This window comes from Platalea leucorodia (assembly GCF_965183815.1).
Source record: "Platalea leucorodia genome assembly, chromosome: 9".
Classification (NCBI taxonomy): Eukaryota; Metazoa; Chordata; class Aves; order Pelecaniformes; family Threskiornithidae; genus Platalea; species Platalea leucorodia.
Window position 1 is genome coordinate 41,047,777 of NC_138831.1, and position 20,775 is coordinate 41,068,551.

At 39.4% G+C, this 20,775-nt stretch overlaps 1 protein-coding gene across 1 annotated transcript in view; it reads left to right on the forward strand.

The window, feature by feature from the left end:
* Positions 1-15,410: 15,410 nt before the first annotated feature.
* SH3GL3 (SH3 domain containing GRB2 like 3, endophilin A3) overlaps positions 15,411-20,775 on the forward strand; it is a 57,007-nt gene continuing 51,642 nt past the window's right edge. Inside the window, exon 1 of the mRNA XM_082321317.1 lies at positions 15,411-15,515. Within this exon, the coding sequence (XP_082177443.1) occupies positions 15,471-15,515 (45 nt within the window). The 5' untranslated portion in view covers positions 15,411-15,470. The remainder of the gene's footprint in view (positions 15,516-20,775) is intronic.

A 20,775-nucleotide genomic window follows, 5' to 3' on the forward strand; every position in this document is an offset into this window, starting at 1 on the left:
TGGTTATTACAGTGGTACTTTGGGGCCCCAGTCTTGACTGGGGCTTTGGGATAGTAGGCGTGGTGCAATACACTTAGCAGGATAGCTTCTGCTCAAAAGACGTTGAAATGTGTCTGGACAAGACTCACAAAAGTCCTGATGCATCCCTTTTATAGATAAGGAATTGATAGATTAAATTATGCTCTAAGTTAGTAGCTAAGATACAATAAAAGTGAATAAAATCTTCTTTGGGGAAGGCTCTGTTTATCATTCCTATAGGTATTGTGTATGTTTTGCAGTGGGCACACTGTCAACCAAAGCTAAGTTTAACATGCACATAAAAGGTACTTTGTTGGCATCTTTGCCTTGCCATTATATCAAAATTACTGTAGCTCAGCTGCCATGCCTTCAAATTGCTTCTTCCATATATGAACAAAGTGCTGCTTGTAAGAACAGATAAGAACCAAGAATATATTTGGCACTATATAAATAATACTTAATATTTTCATCCTCTTATAAATAACTCTTTTGCATTCTTCTCTCAAGTTTACACACATACCTGGATGGGGTTCTGTTTAACATATATTTTCTCCATTGTTTAGAGAAAACATATAGAGAGGAGAACGTTTCAATTAACTGCACATACTCCTAGAGTTATAAGGGTCAGTCACTCCTCAGGAAGCTTTGGAACTGTTGTAAAATGCTTCCATGTATTTATGTATCTGAAAATATGAAGAAAAAAATAGAATAACAATGATGTTGAGAAAGAGGAACCCTCAGAGAGTAAAAATATAAGAAAAAACCCAATAATGAAAGTAACATGCATTGTCTCAAGTCTAGCCCTGTGTGGTAGACTCACAGCCTTAAGTAAAACATTGACTGCAGTGCAGTCTTCCTCTGTGCCAAAGGTAATTTTGTGGCAGGTTTTTGAGGAAAATCCAGCAAGGTGCAATGGCCTTTGTGTTATATTCAGAGTCTGATCAGCTGATGCTGTTTATTTTTGTTAGCTCTTAGCATTAAACACGCTTCTTGAAACTAGCTGGACTATGTTCCTTGCATGGCATCTAACTGTCCAGTAAGCAGCTGTAATTGCTGTGAGGGTGGAGAAGATGACAATATTCTCCTAACTGTCTCTCTTGGGTAAAACATTGAGTAGAGACTAAGTTATATTTCTAATTATGTGGGCAATTTTAGGTAGTTGGGCATAGAGGCAAAAGAGCCAATTTCTGCAAAACTTAAGCAGACAGATTAAGTCCTCTGATCAGATTTCTGGTGAGATTTAAGATATTTATTGTAGCTTGTAGCGAACCTTCACTGTTTCGCGATAGATCTAGAAACTCTTGATTATACTGCAAAGTTTTTAATACTGAACAGACAATAGCACTAAACTGATTTACTGAAAAAGGCTTTGCTATGCAATACCCATCAAGTATACGAGGACTGTAATTTAACCTTTTCTTCTTAGTGTTGGCATTGTATCTTGCCTTATTTTTACACAGTTCACTGGAAGTTATGCTTGCAGCAGAATGCAGACTCTTTCTATGTGCCAGTTTTGAAACATTTTCACTAGGCTAAGCAGTTTGAGTCCTGAGAATACGAGATACGGGCTCACTACCAGAGTAGTTTTACACAAACACTTCAATCAGTTATTTTCCTTTTATTTTTTTTTTTTTTTTTAACTTTATTTGTGGTGACTGTATTTGGTCTGCATAAAAGTGCAGAAGTAGTTGTAATGTTTATTTTATCACCAAGTTTGTATGATAACATTTGCTATAAACCACTTTTTTTTAAGGTTCCAAGAGAGTACAATTGATTAGACGCATATTTTCTGCCTTATACAACAGGCACACCCAGCTGCACAGCTTTTCTCAGGTAAGTGAACTATTACATATTCCCTTTTCTATTGCCTTCCCATCTCCCTTAATTAATAAGGAAAACCAGACATCTATCTGCATGAGTCTTGTTTTAAAGTCAGTGCATAGTGCATAGGTCCATGGAAAATACATATCTAGTTACTAGGATTTATTCACTGGGGCCAGACAGCATAGATAGCTCTGATAATGAATTTGAAATAGGATTTTCTTACTACACTGAAAAAAAATTCCTCAGACTCAAAGATAAATCAAAGGAAAGTGGCACCCTGGTGGACCAGACAGCCCATTGGCAGCCCAGTCACATGAGAGCCTCAGAGGTCACTACCTCAGTATCAGCAGAGCTGTTTGTAGAGCTCACTGTGGAGTTTCACATCACGGCTAAATCAGAATACTTAATAATCTGGCACCCAAATTTCACATGTTGCCAGGCTCAGTCCTTATGTGAGCCTTCCTTTCACTGCTTTGGAAGCTACCCCTTTGAGTCGTAAAACATGGATACACATTCCTATGTTTTGACAACTCCAAAAAATTAATTTAGAACCAACATGAAGAGACTGTTCAAACTGTGTTGATGTACAGGTAGGTGAATTTTATTGCAAAAAAGTATGCTGTCCTCACAGCAGATACTCTGAAATGAGGAGGAAGGATTAACTGTAGTGAAATCCTTATTAGTGCCTTTTGGTTTTTTACTATGTGCTCTTTCTTCCAGTCTATGATACAACTAGGGCCATTACAGAATTTTTCTCAGAAGCCAACATTTTTAGATCATTAACTGTTTTTGAGTAAAGTATCTGCTTTGCATGAATTTGATTCTTTTTTTTTTTTTCAGGACGCTTTGATTTCTTGTAGGGGAATGGAAATGTAGGTCAGACACTTGAACCAATTCCCACAGACATTCCCTCTTCTACCCATCCATAAATTTGGATTTTGAAAAGTCACAATGGGGTTTTCTGAAATTTCTGAATTTGTGTCTCATGTCCCTGTTCTAATGTAGAAGGAGTCTCCCCAGCCAGTCCATATCTCGCAGAAGTCTCTGAAGCCCTAAAGGCTAGAGTGATGGCCTGTCCTCACTGCTAAAGGAGACTGTGGTGCATTGCAGGAGATGTAGTTCGACAGGAACGTTCAATCTATACAAGAAATCAGGAGCCAAGAAATACTTGAATACAGCTCCCACGGCTAAGCAGTGCTCTGAGCACCTCACTTAATCTGCAGTGTGACCACTCCCCATCTGTAAATTGACATATACTTCCTTGTTTCACAAAGGCTTCAAGAGGATAAAAATCTGTGAAAGTTATGAGATTCTCAGATACTGTGATAAGTCCCAGGATAAACAAATGTTGAATGCAAAACAGCAGCTTACAGGGTACATATTCAAGGGCATGTGGAATGAATTAGAAAGATGAAGAGAGGGAGCAGAAGAATAAGAATGGGAAGAAGCAGAAGGGAGGAAGGATAGACAGTAACAGTGCAAGTCAGGCAGCATAACTGGAGGCTATGGGAGAGTCACGCAGAGTCCTAGCACACTTTGAGTTCATGTTGCAAACAATCTTACAAATGTATCTAAAGCAAATTGAGCCAATGGCTTACTAAACTGAGTTTTTTGCAAAATTCTAATGTTGACATTTTCGTCAAGTGGCCAAGAGTAACTCCCAAAGAAGGGACCTTACTGTGTGCATTTAGAGCATGAGTGGATATATTAAACCTAGGTTTTATTTACTATCTCACAATAGTCTTTTTTTTTTTTGGAGGGGGGGCAATATAAGCAGGTTAAAAAAATTAGTTTTCTGTACTGTGCTCTATTTTCTCTGCCAGTACTGTGAGGGAAAAGAGCAAGTCTGGATATATATACATGCACAAGTGTAAATAAACAGAGAATAAAGCCATACATGCTTCCTTAGCTGCCCTTTCCCATCCTTTTTTTGGGTGAGAGTGCATATTATGAAACTGTGTACTGCATATTGGGAACAGATTAATGGATTATTTTTCTGACAATGGAATATAAAAGATTAAACATTCACTCATTAAAAAACAAATCCCTTTTTAGAACTGCAGGTTAAGCAATATGGATAGATTAGATAGAGAAACTGCTGCTGTTTTTCAAAGAACTGAAGAGCGTGGTCGGTAAGGAAGAGGAAAAGCTATTTGGCATTGCAAAAAAGAGGTGACAAAATTCAGAGGAGAAAATGTAGGATGCATGTCGAGAAAGCTCTTAAGACAGTGATGTCAGGTAGATGGTTTTATCTTCATACTGGAATGGGTGGAAAGCCTGCTATTGGGATGAAGAGTATATGTCCTTTTTGTTCAGGAACATATTGGATGAGATAGATAGATACATTCCTGTGCAAAAGGAGATAACTCCCAGCTAAGGTTTCCAAAAAGGATTTAAGCGATGCACAGTAATTTATACTGGCTTTCTGCACTAGAGGTTGTCAAAATTGCCACTGGTCATACCAATGACAAGACTCCACTCGACTGCAGTGAAACAACAGTGACTGCAAATTAGGTGTACTGATATTGCAAAACATCTTTCAGCAGCAAGGAGCCAAATGGCTTAATGTTTAATGGAAAAACCTGACACAATTTCTCATGATTTGCTGAGGAATGTCTCAACTTCGAGTCACTCTAAGGTATCTAATGCTCATGCTATTTAAAGTAAACTGGGCTGCCTTAGAAGCAGATGAATAGTTTTGTATTTTTTGCTCTTTGCAGTGATATACTTTCTACTGAAAACAATGGATATTAAGAAATTAACTGGCTTAGGTACTTCTCTGTGTCTCACTTTGCATATACATGCATTGTAGACATGTTCCTCCCCACAAAACCCAAAATCTCATTGATATTTATAATCTTCAGAAGCAAATTTTAAAACGCCATTTAGATGGTGTTTGAAATCCTATTATGCACCTCATCTGCATTTGTGTGTCTAGATACCATTTAAAATCTGACGCTAGAAGCCTATGTGAAACTTAAAATAGAACTTCCAGAATGTTTTAGTTTTTATAGTCTGATCTTCATGAGAAGTGTCATATTTTAAAATCCTGTAGGCAGAATCATTAAGAAAAAAACAAACCACAACTGAAAATAGTGACAAAAGGGGAAGGTTAGATTTCTTGTTATACTTTGAAAGTTCTCTCTGCCAGTCACCAAGCAGGGTAGATTGTGGGAGGCAAGATTCTAAGTCCACTGACAGAAGTGGTAGTAGAAGTACTCTGTTTGATTTCAGTGGGCTTCACATCACACCCTTCACTGAAGTATACTCTGACAGCCTTACACACAGTTTACTGCCTTTTATTTGAATGAAAGTGAAAACTAATGCAAATGTCAAGAGAAAAACAGCTAAAAATTAAATGGGTGATACAGACCAGCTGAACAACTGATGAAGGAGGTAGCTAAGTACCCAGAGGGCTTTGGGAGGAAAAATGCAGGTATTGTTTGAACAAACATGTTTAAAATAATGAAATGTATCAAAGGTATGTACAAGATGTCCAGAATGCCAGCATAGGGTTTTGATCATAGATAGATTCCGAAACACGGTGTTCTGGAATTTGTCATCAAAATCCTTCGATACAGAAACTTATAGGTTCTAAATGGCATGATGTATTTTCTCATTACATGAAGGAAATATGATAAGGGGTATACCTTCCTATATTCTTTAAGTAGGTTTTAGTTTGAAAAGAAGATTGGTATATAGAATTAAGGTAACCTCATGACTTATTTTCCCCGCATCTGTTTTGCATAGTGGTTTTAATTTTAGGATTTCCCCACCACCACCTCCACCCCTTTCCTCCTGAAGCAGGCAGTGGAAGATCACTGCCATCTGCAGATTGGAGATAGTATCACTAGTATTAGAGTAAATTGTTGGAACAGTTTCTCTCATGTTGGAACATTTTTCTCTCTTTGCCTTGAGCACTTGTCTCTTCAACTCCTCCTCCCCCTTAAAAAAAACCACAGTCACCCAACACACACTATTGTCTCTGTGGCACCCTGATCATAATCACCCTCATTAAAGGAAAAGCATAGTACTTGAAGAATCATAGAAGCCTTGTAATGTTTTAAGTCAAAGTTCAAAGGAAAAAAAAAAGGCGGGATTCACAAACATGCTTTCCATTACCTAGTATATATGTAAAAATTTAGTATACATGTCAAAATTATAAATGGCTTCTTACAGAGTTCTCAGATAGCAGCTGAGAAAAATAACAAACTCTGTGGACATTTGTATAGATGGCTTGAGTAAGTGGGTATCATCTGCTTTCCATGTACTAGTGCCTGGGTCATATTTGCAAGATGACCTATCAGGAAAAACAAGCAAGTATGGTGCTGTAGGAAGAGCAGAGCTATAATTTAAGCTCAATTTCAATCCCCATCTTTTATTTTCTTCCTCCAAAGGAGGGAGTAAAAAAAAAATCTGATAAAGCTTCATGCTATTTTTTCTAATTGCAGAAGAACCACACATTTGCAGCATATAGAAATCCATCACAATTAGCATAACTTTAAAAAGGAAAAATAATAAAATTCATCATTTCTCTCCTGTATCTTCCATATTCAGATAGAAAGTTTTTCATTGTAAGGAAAACTTTCATCAAACAAGTCAGACATCCGTTATTAATATACAACAGCTGTCACTATTTTTTAATCTCTTCCAATGTATGCTGTTTCACTGCATCCTTGAAATTAGTGCATATCTGACAACATTAAAAAATATTAGAATCGCAGATTAGGCAAATTAAAAGTGGTCCAGTGTCTATGTTAAGGTGAAGTGATTTGTCAGTTTGCATACAATTTCTACCATGTCAAACTTGACACAGTAAAAAAATTGATAGGCAGAACCAAAAAGAACCTAAGAAGAGATGAGTGATTTTCCACTGGTGTATCTAAGTGTAGGACTGGGCTCACTGAAATTATTTTTAACTATGACTTGAGAATTTAAGTCTGCCAGAGATCACACAGCTGGAATAGCTAGGTAAAAAAAATAAGGGATCAGTTAAATGCAGTAGAGTTAAAGCAATCTGTAACTGCAGGGGATTTCAGCTACTGTCTGCCCAAATATTCTTCTTCATGCACTGGAGAAATGCTTCTTATTTGCTTCCCCAGGTGAGAGAAATTCCCTGGCTTGTTTCCCCTGCTGTCTGTATATCATCCTAGCAGCCAGAGTAGAATTTTGCTTTGATTTGGGAGTCCATTACACCATGATAATATGATTGCTTCAAGGAACATGTTCTGGTACGTACGACATGCTTTTACCTGTACTAGCAACACCAAACAACTGTAAGTCTATTGCTGGAGAAGTTCAAGCAATAAAAGCAACAGATAATCTGGTTAGATCACAGGGAAGGAGAGGTCTCTGACTCCAGAAACCTTTACCATCGTTGTTTTGCAGGACCAGTTTCCTCTTTAAAATCCTGTGCCCACTGAATTGCAAAAGAATATACACCTGGCTTCCTTAAAATCTTTTGAAAATTCAACCCCCAGTTCACCAGCAGCTTTCAAGAAATACAGGCCGAAAATTTGGGCCCCACTGAAGTCAGTGGCAAAAGTCCTGTCAGCTTCAGTAAGGTCACAATTTCATTCATGATATTGATTCAGCTGCTACCTTTAAATACAACAGCTTTCAGGTTGTTTCTACAGAAAGTCAATGTCAGGTGTGTTTATTATTTTAAACTACACAATTTCTTTAGAAAAGTAAATATCTGAGTACCTCTACACTTCAACGAGCAAGGCAGGAAGTCTGTCAGGAGGCATGTCTGTATTTGACACATTTTTTCACATGTATTTAATTGAAATAGTTATCTGGTAACTACGGAATGAAAGCTGTGCTTTTTTCCCTATCGCTCTCAAAGGGCGTTTCTGTACATAGCCAGAAGGTGGCATTCATGGTTAGCAGTTAAAGGAATTAATATATGCCATTTCTTCTTTGCATATGAGGGAGGGGAGAAAGGTTTCTTAGTGTAGTGGCAGTTACTCAATTAACCATGACTCTTGAACTAATGCAATAAAATTGATTTATGTATTCTTTGTTTTACAAGGGATGGCAGAGTTATCCAGTGGTAGACATTAATCATCATGACGAGACAGCAGGGACCTGGCAAGTTGTATTCATCTTCCTGTAAAGTATTTGATAGTAAAAGTCCTTGTCTTCAGTTACGTCATTTTATTCCTCCAAATAAGCCAGTTTCCAATAATTCTTTGACCACTATAATACCCACTGTTATCAGAACAGTTAGGAAGTTCAAGACAAAAAAATATTGAATTGTATCCAGTCAATGAATCTTAATCAGATTTTTCAAAGTCTGATCATTCCCATTTGTGATCCAGTCGGTCTGTGGAGTGTGGCCATATTTAACATCTGTGTCACATCATGCCTTTCCTGTTGCCTCATTGATCAACAGACAACATGTGATGATTCCCAGATGTTCAAACATGGCAGATCCCAAAAGACCTATTAAATTACACTGAAAGCAAAACAACATCCATGCTGTAAAAGTTTTGTTGAAATCAGGTATGTCTGAATATTCACAAACTTGCTACAAGATACTTACTGATATCCAAACTGCTTTTAAACATCAGTCAAATTCCTTGAAATGTCCACATTGTGTATTATATAAGGACACTGTGTCATAGAGTTGATATGACTTTCTGTCCGGTCATATGAAGCAAGTTAAAATAGAAGTAGGCATATATTTATACACGGAGAAGATAAACCACTGGATTTTTTACTTTGTTTTATTTTTTAGTATTTGTCTCCTTTTATGATGTAGTCTGTGTTCTTTCAGATTTTTACTCAGATTTCTTGTTGATTATATGTTTTTTCCCTGATAAAACTGAATAAATTATTATCCGAGTCAAGCTTGTGCATTGCATTCTCTAAGCAATGCAAGGCAGCATGTGTTGTTCTTCCGTGTGTCCTTTTTCCACTGAAAAGGATTGTTATAAAGACCACGACTTATTAAGATGATACTTGAAGCTTTGTTCTATAAGTGAAGAGCAGTTACATGGAATTCTAGATTGGATTTCAAACAGTAAATATGATCCATTTTATGCCAGAGTGTTACAACATTCTGCTTCGAAACAGTCCTCACCATTTATGATACAGTAGTTTTAACATGAAGATTACTATCTAGCTAGCAGTACTCTTCTAGCAACATTTCGATTCCAAATTTTATGCTGGCTGTGGCATTGTCAACAATGAGGAGGTCATCATTTTCTGATAAATGCAGGCAGCTGCGTGCAGAAAATGAGCAGCTCTATTTTATCACCTGTGAAATAGCAGCACAGAACTCAGGTGCAATTTTTTGAAGTCAGAGCAACATTTCTGCACATTACCACATTGACTCATTTTAAGTTACAGTTTATTTTGCCTTACTCCTCTTTAATAAGAAGAAACACAGCTACTATAGAAAGGCCAGCAAAAAGAGGGATTCTCCTTATGTGGTTATTTCTGATACACCAACACTTGGTTTTGTCTTAAACTAAGTAAGTTTTTAAAATAGGTCGATTTTAATTCCCCAGAAAAGAGGTTAGGAAATTTCAGTTCAGAAATGGCAATATATTTATTTCTGGTATTTTCCAAGATAAAAGCTTTTTTTTTCCTTATCCTTAGTGAAAAAAAAATTTGGGCCCATTTCACAACCCAGCCTTTTCTTATGGATTTGTCACCTTGCTGTACCTCCATAAAGAAGCTCCACTTGGGAACAAACTGCTCCAGTTCCCTCCCGCTGGCCGGGCTCCTGGTTAGGCTACACCTCCCACAGTGCAATACAGTCCTCCCCTGACCAAACACACGCAGAGAGGCTCACCTTGGCACTCGCATGGCCGCAGCTGCATCAGGGGGGATGTAGTCCCTCGAGGGAATACAGCCCGAGAGGGAGGCTCAGGCAGGCAAGCCAGATGCTTGTGTGAAGCAATGCTGCTGTACTGCAAACGATGAGATTTGAAGTTGAAAGGAAGTTTTTTTCCGATTTCGTCAGAAAACTGAAATATTTCCATTTAGGACAAATAGACCTATCCAAAGGAAAACATCTTACACTTTTTTTCAATGGTTTATCAAGTTAGAAATCTCAAGCATGGAGGAAATAAAAATGCTCTGGGTATTCAGGATTAGCACTAATTAATACTCTGTTATTTCCAGATTTGTCTCGACTGTGGAGTAATTTTGGACATTCACATCTTCATTCTAATTTACACGTTACTCATTTTTGTTGAACAATCTAGAAGTTGTCTGTGAGTACTGAGTGCCTAGGTATGTGTTAATACTACAAATTAAATTTTTTTTACTGCTATCAGAAACAACATAGGCACCTAAAAGCTACAAGATCTCCAAGTAGGAGCTGTTCAGGAGTCCATCCACATAGTATAATTTGCAAGATTAGGATTGCAAAGTTTTTATAAGCTGCAGTGTGACAGAGCTGCATGCACAAAAAAGTAGGTTGTTGAGTTTTCAAAATTACAGTACCTGCTTACAGCATACACATATGTAACTTAAAAAATATTGATATCTAAATTTTGAGTTAATCTAAAATGTTTGTATGTCTTTTTAAAAGAAACATGTAATTAGAACCGTATTAATTAATTAATGGCATAAGAACTAACAAGCTTTTTTGTTGTTGGCACTTGCAGAACACCAGCCAGAGATTTAGGAAAGTAAGTGAGGACAGAAGGTATCTGCAGGATCATGGAGAAGCGTGTGGAATACAAACACAGGAAGGAGACAAGAAGAGAAAAAAAGATCTGGATAATGGTAAAGCAACACATATGGAAAGTTAGCTTGAGAAGAACAATCACATATGCCAAAAATAATTCACTAGCTACATTTAGTTAGAAGATCTGGGGAGCAAACATAAGCATCCTAAACAAATGAAGCAGGTTAGCCAGAGTGTCTACCGGCCCCAGGGTCACATATTCCTGCTCTAACTGCCAGCAGCGTCCGTGTGGAACAGGGAGCTTTCCAAGTTCTGGCCAGTGCTGGCTGTGTAGAGGAGGCTGTCTGTTCTTTTCCCTTTCTTAGGAAATGTATACTGCAATGCAAAGCCATGTCAGAAATACCTGAGCTAGTTTATCTGCACAGAAGGTGCTGTGATCTGCAGAGTTGCTTGTTCATTTTCTAGAAGAAAAACCATAGTGTTAGCCTGCTCCTGTACATGAACATATTTTCATATCACCAACTCTTTTTTTGTTTCATTTTAAATAATTGTTTCTTTTAAGTATGTAGAAAAGGTGCTAAAACAGGCTCATGAGATGTCCTTACTGTCTTAGGCATTTTTTGCAGAAGGATTCTCTTCTGACTTTGTTATTGGGGTAGTTTGCTGTTGGCCTTTTTTTCCCAGTGTCAGCTCCCAGGTTTGTCCTGCAACATCAAACCTGGGAGCTGACACCGTAAAAATAATGAAATGGATGAAATGTTGGACCAATTTCATCCAGTGTTGTAGTCCTTTGGATTTCACTCTGGAACACTATGTTATACATTACTTCATTTACTTGGGTCAGTACTCAAGTATCAGTGTCAATTCAGTTTAGTATCCCCCTCTTTTTTTTCTAGAATCGTGGAACTGTGTGAACTCCCACCTTTCAGAAGAGCACAGAACCTTATATCTCAGCCTGCTTTATTTTTAGAGCTTTCTACAAGTTCGCTCTTGTAGGGCGGGGTATTGGCCAACTGTTCTTTCAAATGGCATACTTCTAGAGGATTGCCTTTTCAGACTGCTTATTTTCTAAGCACTAGTTTTCAAATATATTCTTCTCCTGTGACCAAAAAACCACAGCCTATGACCACGGTTTTGACAATTAGTGTAAAAAACTAACCAGGTGATCTGCACCATCATTAAATACATATAGTCCTTATGGACCGTTAGTGGCTATCACATCTGTGCCTGAGAGTCTTGCTCGCTTTTGTTTGTCTAACTCTCCACCCCTTCCCTCCTATTTGACATAGTCCTGTGGATGTACTATTTCTGATGTAGCAATTTTTTTTTCAAGCTGAAAGCCACAAAAACCTATAGAAATGTAAGGGTTTGGGGTTGGTTTGTTTGTTCTGGTGGTTTGGTTTTTTTTTTTTTCTTTCTCTCTCCTTCCCCATTGCCAGTATTTTGAAGACAAAGTTTGGGAAATCAGACATCTTCAACATGTAGAGAATTCATGTGTAGTTTTCATTTATTTTTCTATCATGAATCTAAAATTTGGGGTTGCTAATCTCTAGTTCAACTACAGATGAAAACCTCCTTTATGGGTCTCTCACAGGTTTCTCTCAAAGACGTGGGTCTTGGTAAGCAATAACTTGGTTACTCAATAGGCTGGTTTCCCCCGTAGTTATTCTTGTCCTGGATCAGGTGAGTACATCCAAAGTCTCCTTCTAATGCCATGTGTAGAAATTTATTGCAAAGTAAGCTGATGCATAGTAACTTGTTTTGAATATTTAAGCCTTAAAGAATAAATAAGTGCTTTACTTAGATAGTCAGCGTGGCCCAGAATCAAATCCAATAGAATTTCATCACAAACTCATCTTTCCTCCCCTTTTTGATGTTTTCTTTTGTGGCAGTAACTACCAAAGACCCAGATGATATTTCACCAACAGATTTCTCATTATTTTTAAGAGACATTCAAGCAAACATGGATGTATTTGACTTCAAATTCCAAGTAATTTCAACTGCTAACATGCCTCTGGATAATTTTAAAAATATTTCTAGTTTTCATTCTGCTGAAAACCTAATACTTTGTATGGCTGCTATTGCAATTTCAGCTCTTACAGGTAAGGTAATTTGTTCATTGAAAACCAAATACCTATAAGGTTGTTTGCCACATCTTCAGACTGAGTTTCTGCTGACTGTGTTTTTTACATAGTATTAGCTACACTGAAATCCAAGTGAATGATGAATTTATCCATTTATCCAAGTATCTGTCTTGTTTGAATTTCACAGGGCCAATTTTCAAGCCCAGTTCTTCCATACAAGTAGCTAGTGCCTTTTTTCTAGTCACTGCCTTGATTTGAGCCATTAGGAGTTCTCAGTTTGTACAAATTTCACTGTCCCTTTTAGCACATCTGATTCAATAACAATAACGTGTTGGAGCCATCATCTGTCGTTCTCATGCACTTTGAGATTTCCTGAGTACTGGGACTGTAATTGTTGTTTAAATATCCACACATCCAGAACTTTTGCCCTTAAGGCCCCCCTCTTTCCTAGAGTCTGTGAAGCATTTTTCACTATGCCTCTGTAGAACTATGCCCTAGCCTGTCTTCTGCTCGTAACAGTTCTTTTTAAGAGAAGCTTTTTTTTCCATCATGTCAGCATTTCTCTGAACAACTTCCCATAGTTTTTGTACTATTTCTGATTTCCCTCATTTTACAGACTGAATAAGTAACTTTTCGTAAAACTTAAGGAATATCTTTCAGGAAACCACAATCCCTTTTTTCCATGAAATGTATCTGTGATTATAAAGCTCTTAGATATTGCTTAGCCAGCATATATTACTAGCTACAACCTATAACTTTTGCTTATATCTGAACTGAAAGCAGTCTCTTTTTCAGGGTGTCTCTACCAAATCATTAACACCTGGACCATTCAAGTTGGCTCACTAATTAGGTTTTCACCTTGTCTATATCATTGAGCAATTAGGCTATGAAGTTGAATTTCCACAGGGCATTTCCCACTTGCAAATTCTTGTATCACTTCAGCAGAGAACATGGCTGCTACCCTCGGGTTACAAGCAGGGTAAAAAAAAAAAAAAAAAAGGGAAAAAAGGAAGTTGTAGACATATAGCCTTAGTCAAGTTCTTTATCTAATCCAATTTTACAGCTAACAGCCACTCCATAATCCATTGATTCCCCTCCACAGTGACTTATTTCAAACTCCTTCTTTCTTTGCTTCTGGTTCACCTTTTCTTAAAGCTGAAGATTAGCCAAAGCGTTCTTTCCCTAATTCCATGCTACACTAAGAGGTTGCTTTAATACCTTTTACAGAACTCCAGTTTCTTAGTTTAGGCCTTATTTTCTCACCTGATCTCTACAAATGCATCACTAATTTAAGACATACCCAATTTGGCCTGGACAGTTAACATTTGGCTACCTGTTTCAATTAGGAGGAGAAATTGGTGCTGAAATCAGGTGCCTGTGGTATAATCGTGTTTACTTGTAAAGAGCCTGAAAATGCTCTTTTCCTAGACACAGGTGGCATCAGATAGCATGGTAATTGCAGGCCTCTCTCAAACATTACTCAGTCCAAAAACCTGGAAGGCCTTCACCTTACAGTTTGTTTTCCAGAGCCGGTGTTGACTGGTGCTATCCCCTTTGCTTTCTCTTTGTCTCTTCTGCCTCTCCTGTACAGAGAGTCCTTTGTCAAATAATAGCCAGTAGGAGTTCCTTAGCTCATGAATATGTCTGTCTTTACACTTTGTTTCATAGTGGTATACAATTGTTTCTAACAGGGGAACAGGGGTTCCTTTCTCCCAATTTATAACATGAAAATTACTCTGAAAGTTCTTGTATTTTTTGCCATTGTCCTCTTTGCTATTATAAAGAAGTAACTGTAACACAAAGAAGTAACTATAACACACTCTGGAAATGCCTTTCCCAACCCAATAAAAATGCAGTAAGCGCCGCAGTGAGTAACACCGAGAGCCCTGCTGCAGCCAGCAAAGGTTCTCTCTAAACTGCTTCCCAGGTCCATGCATAAGTTTCAGCTGCATCATGCCTCCCAAGCGATCTTATGGCCAGGATCGAGCAGCATAGCGCAGAGATTGTCTTCCCCAGAATCTGTGTGGTCTGGAAGTGCTTTACCAGTGCAGACATAACCACATCTCATATCAGCACATCGCTGATACGCAGGCAGTTAAGCATACAATGAATCCATCCTAGACCAACCAAGCAAACAACGGAACCATTCTTTCAGCGTGGCCCTTCCTAGCGCATCTGCTCCTCCGAGGGGGGACGGTGCCTTTCTCAGCCTCCAGCAGCAGACACGCAGCTACGGAGTCAAACCACCAAGCGGGTTTTCTTCCCGTGTACAGCACCAACCAGTCACGTTCTGGACCACTGCAAGAGCTTTCATGTGTTAAAAACTACAGTTTAATTGGGCTGTATAATAATAGATCTGAGGTGAATGAGCGCAAGGAGAGATGCTACATGGAAACAAGAAATGAGACCTATAAGGAGAAAATCGGAGCCGTGTTAGAAATAAGGCTAGGCAGCTGGAGTCAGAGCGCTAGCAGGCCTTTTGGCGCTTCAGCAAGGATCGGGCACCCGGGAGAAGGATCGGGCACCCGGGAGGATGCCCGGGCCGCAGCCGGGCGCCACCGGCGGGCAGGGACCGGCGGGCCGCGCCTCCCCGCGCGCCGCCCGCCCTCCCGTCCCCGCCGTCTCCATGCGACACCGCGGCGTGGGCGGCTTCGAGCGCTCTCATTTGCATAACCCCGGCAAGTGGCCAATGGGCGGGCGACTATGGTTCCGACATTTGCATGAGCCCCGGCGGCGGCCAATGGGGCGGCAGCCGCCGATCCCGCCTGGCAGGCGATGTTTCCCTCCGCGCGGGGCGGCGGGGCTGCGGGCGCGGGTGACACAGCGGGAGGCCGGGCGGGACCTGCCGGCCGCTCGGCCTGGGCAGCGCCGCCGCCTCGGGCGGCCGCGGCGGAACGATGTCGGTGGCGGGGCTGAAGAAGCAGTTTCACAAGGCCAGCCAGGTAAGGGGAGCCGCTCCCGGCGCCGGAGCGGTGGCAGAGCCCCCGAGGGCGCTGGGCTGCTGATGGGTGGTTCGCCCTGCGCCCGCTCCCGCCCGCCCGCCGCAGGGCGCAGCCGGTTGCTCGACCTTTTCCGGGGTGGCGGCATCGCTGGCACGGCGGGGAGTGTTTCCTTCAGCTGTGCCTCTGGGTAGAGCCCCCTTTATTAGTGCCTCCTGGCCTCTGGGGTTGATCCTTAGAAGAGAGGGTTGCCTGTTTCCTTCTTTTGCTTGGGGCTTCGGGTCTTTCTTTTAGTTACCCATGTTTGCTGTTTAACGCTGGGTTTGTGTTTGTACTCTGAGGCCTCAGCTAAAGGTGTAGGCTGTAGGGTACTGGCTTTCCCCTGAAGAGTTCATTGTGTTGTTCTTCCACAAACTACTGGTTTATTATCCTACCTTGTCCTGTAGAGGGTATCCCATGTTTCTAGAGTTTTCCCTTCTTTTCTAGATGCTGGACTCCTACCTTTTCCTGGGTGAACCTTCATCTTCTCCTGACCCCTTTCTCTCCTCTTTTCTCTTTTGTACTGTGCTTCTCTTTAATACTCGTGCTGATTTTTCTTAAGAGGGAAACCCCTTTCTGTCAAGCAGGTGGACTGGTTGCGCTACCTAGCAGGAGGGCGCCGACCCGACGCCCCGCGTTGGTGCGGCCGCTTCGGGCAGCGGCGGCAGCAGTGGGATTCTTCTCACTGAAGGTGTTTGGAAGCCTCAGCTGCTTTGCTTGCTTGTTCCAAGCCTGACAGATCTGTGTTTCTGTTGGCTCCCGTTAATGATAACGGTGATACTGAAAGTAGTGTCTGTAACCTGTTCAGTCCCATCGGACAACTGCTCTTGTCTTGGTGAGAGTGGGAAAAATAAAGGTTTGTTGAGTGCTTAGCAGTCGTCTTTCTAGGTCCTCCTTCAGATATTTGGCTTGTCAGCAGCCCAGAATGTGCACTTTGTTTGGATATAGAGATGCTAAATATTTGTATCTAATGTTTATTTTCAGTAGTGTTCTGTCTTTCATGTTATGTACTGCTCTCAAGAAGCAGAAGGTACTTAGCTGAGGAAGTTAGAGAGGTAACCACAACAAGGGCTGTCTCGTCTAGCAACTGGTAACAGTGCAAGTTGCTTAATCCTGCCCAGATGTCAGGTAAACATTAAAAAAAAAAGGGGGGGGGGAGAGGGAGGGGCTCTGATAAAGGTAGCAGTAATGGCAAAAAGGAGCAATAGAATATATTGAAGTTGACTGTACATTTATTGAAAAGTTGAGGCATGACTTCCAGTATTCATTACAGTAAGGAACTGCGATGCATAACTTAGATAGTAATATTCTTCTCAGGGTGGGTCAAAGGTAAAGTTTCCACTTATTTTCAAATGCAGGACTGAGCAAGGAATTTAAAGTAAGTTTGAAAAGGTCTCTCTTCAGGGAAAGAAATACTGTTTAGTGGGAAATTAATGTGCAGGAAAAAAGATACTGGAATTGGATTTTTTTTTGGTGCTTGAGGCAACACAAGACACTTCGTAAGAGCTCATTCTGGAACAGTTCAGAGAAGATGTTGGGCAAAGTAGTAATGGAAAAAAGAACAGAAGAAATAGTGTGTGTATGTATATAGTTGATAAAAACATCCAGGTTTAAATAATGGATCTATTTATCTCTGACACACAGGGACACAGTCATGCCGTACATATAAAGGTACAAATGAAACAGTTGCAACTTACACAAAGTGGAACATGCAAAATGGAAATATTTGCACTCTTATCTTTTAGCTAAATTCTTTTACAAAACGCTAAAACAAGCAAATGCAGAGCATGAAAGAGGTTTTTCTCAACAGAACATTTGTTAAATCTCTAAGTACTGTGCCATCACTTAAGGAGACATATACCTTTGTGTATTGAACGGATGAGAGATGCCAAGGGTAACTGTTAACAGCAGAGACAGGCATTGCTTGGGGAAAGAATGAAATTAATTCCTTTAGTGTTCCCAAAGGAGAATGGGGGCAGATGACAAAAACTGGCAAATTTCCCAGAGGACATTGAGGAATACTGAAGGGAAGGAGACTTGTGCCAGGACATGTGATTAAGGAATAAGAATAATATTTGAAGGCTGACAGAACCTAAAGACAAAAAATCTGAAGGATGAAGCAAGTGGGTTAAGACAGTCTGTATTTAACAATTCATTCAGAAATGTGAATAAATATCAAAGAAGTGACGAGATCCATATATTTTCAAAAGATACTATTTCCATGCAAAAATACTTCTATTCAACTGAAATAAACCACAGTTCTAACTGAAATATAGGGTAATACAGGTATATAGTTATAGAGAGATTAAGTAAAACAGAATATATGGAGTTATTCTGTAACTCTGCATACTGTAACTGAACCACTTAACTGTTGCAGAACTGTTTTTTGCAAAAGAAATGCATTTTGGTTTTGTTTTTGTAAAAAGCCTACCTCTTCTGTGCGTCTTTATGTACAGCTTTTGTGTTAACTAGCGGTGATCACCTTTGTGCGTAGGCTTAAGTTCTAAGCTTAGAGAGTCCAGGAAAAAGCAAACAATACTTATGATTTTTATACATGCAGTTGAGGTTTGTGGGATGTTTGTCTGGTGCATGTCAGCTTGGTTTATTTAAAGTTTCAGTTAAGTAAATATGGGTTTGCTTTATAAAAGGTCAGCAGCTAACTTTTTATGGTTTCTAAAGCCCTCACCAAAATCAGGCGTGACATGCTTTTGCAGACTTGGTTGGTGTAGTAAATTCATTAATTCACAATAAGTGTTCCTGGTGGCTTTCTCCTAGAATTTTTTACCCAATTGTATTTTTTTCCCCACTGAAAGTATCACGTGTGTATAGGTTTTCACCTAAGTATCTGGTAGTGAGATTCAGAAGACAACTCTGGAGTTATGAGCATCTGTTGGAATTACTGCAGTAAATTCTGCACCCCAGAGTCAGTGGCGTTTTAACTATTTTTGTATATATTCCAATATGTAAAGCTGTAATTCTGCTCCATTATTGGTGCCCTAATAATTGCTTCTTCTGGCATCATGAAACTGATAGACCCAAAGCTTACATATAACCCAAAGGCTATATATCTGTTATGTAATAGATAATAGCTTTCAGGTACACTAGAATTTTCTTCACTATGCTTCTTATTTAGGTTATAAGTTTAAATTGAAACACTCAAGTGGACTGGAATGAAGATCACTTCCATTCTGTCCATTTAATATCAGCGATGATCCCTTGAGTATAACTCATTTGACTAATGAAATACCAAGCAGAACCTGTGTGGTGTCTTACCACCTCTCACTGGCGGGTAACCGAGGGCAGGCTGTTTCTCAGAGCTGATTGACTCATGCGCAAGTCTCATGGAATTCAGCTTTTTTTCTGTTTTTTAATGTATTTTCAAATAGAATTTTTTAAATTACCCTTCAGGGAGTTCTGTTCGTGATGAAAATTTGTCTCCTGTCTCTTTCAGCCTCTGACATATCTTATCTGTTTTCCTGTTTTCGGTTTGAAACCTTTTGATGTAGGTGGGTGTATCTCTGCCTACTGTTTTTGCAGGCCTTGTTCTTGTGGTGGTTGTGCATGTGGGATAACCCAGATGGTGGGAGGACGGCATCTTCTGATGCATACTGGGAGTATTTTTAGAGTGGTGTTTCTGTTTAGAAAAGCAGTAAGCTTAGAGAGTGAATAAGAAAGCCTTAATAGGCAGCAGATGCTATTATAATTTCTGCTATGCTCTAAAACTGCAGCCAGGCTAGTATCTTGGTGTAAAGATATGTGATTTTTCAAAGCAGTTGGAGGATAATGAGCTGAGAACCTCCCTCCCTTAGGGTGTTTTGAAAGCTCAGCCATGATGCTGGTGTAGGAAATCTGCTGTTGACCTTGAATTCACATGTTTTGTGTTTCTCTCTTTTTTTTTTTTTTTATAGATTAGTTGTAGCTAAAGTCTGTGTCTAGCAGCAGCCTCATTATCAACAGCTTATTCATAGTGTATTTCTTAGGCTTAGCTTCTCAGCGATAGTAGAAATTAGTACTTTTTTGAGGAAACATATGACTGCCAATTATTGTGAATATCTTATTTGTAATATAGGCATCAACAGTTATTGTTAGCCTATGCAGACTGGTTTCTTAAACCTTCTCCTCTTGTCAGTGAAGAAAGAGAGGCTCCAAGAGAGTGTGAATTGGGAGCTGTCTCTGTTGTCCATAGACAGAGCCTAAGGGTGACCACATTTCTAACCAAAACAACCAAAATCTGTTACAACTTTTTTGCCTTCTGAAAGTGATTTAACTTAGTGTAATAAAGTATATGCTCTGTGCTCTCATCTCTTACATATCCTGAATGGCATTTGTCTTTTCAAGTACTGCATCTTTTTTTTTAGCAATGTTTTTAAAGGCCTTTTTCTATTTTTAATTTTTTTTTTAACTTTTGACTATCACCAACAGTTGCAGGGATGCTGTTGCTTCTCTTCCAGATTTCTGCTTTTACTCCTTGATTTATGTGGCATTTTGATCCAATCTGTTGGAATGAAGATGAGATCAGAATCAAGACCTTCTTGTTCCCCAGAGAGAATAAGTCTTGTGATTGGGTTTTGTTGTGTGTTGTTTTTTTTTTTTTTTTTTTTTTGTTCTCCTGACTATTTTTCTTTTCTGTTACTTTGTATTTGAATGATACTAGCCTAGGCACAATATTTAAGCCTTTTTTAATGTCTGTGTTGATATTGAGTTAATACACAAAAACTTTACGTACACAAGTGCTTGCTAGCAAAGGAGGTACTTTGGTAAACTGAGGAAGAGACAAACTTTTATACAAAGAGAACCTGAACTTCGCAGTGAGACATGAAGAGAAACTCTTTATTAACTACATGTAGATGTATTTCCTTCCTGGGACTACAAGCTGTTATCATACGATCTGTTAGATATACCGTCCTTTCACATCCAGCCTGAATTGGGCATGATGAATCCAGGACCTTAGTAGAGAGAGAGCTTCTATCCTGTTCCTAGTTTTTATTAGATAATTGGATGTATTCTTTTGCAAATCTTATAGAATTGTGGGGGTAGGACAGCAGTGAAAAGGACATTAGAATTCAGTTTATTATCTGAGATGTTTTGAAATGGGTAATTATACATGTTTCAGAAAGGCGAGTAAACCGTCAGCCACTGGCAAGGACAAAAAATAATATTCCTCTATTGACTATGTGTATGTAGATATCTAATTAGACAGTATTGTTTGTCTTTACCTGTGTCG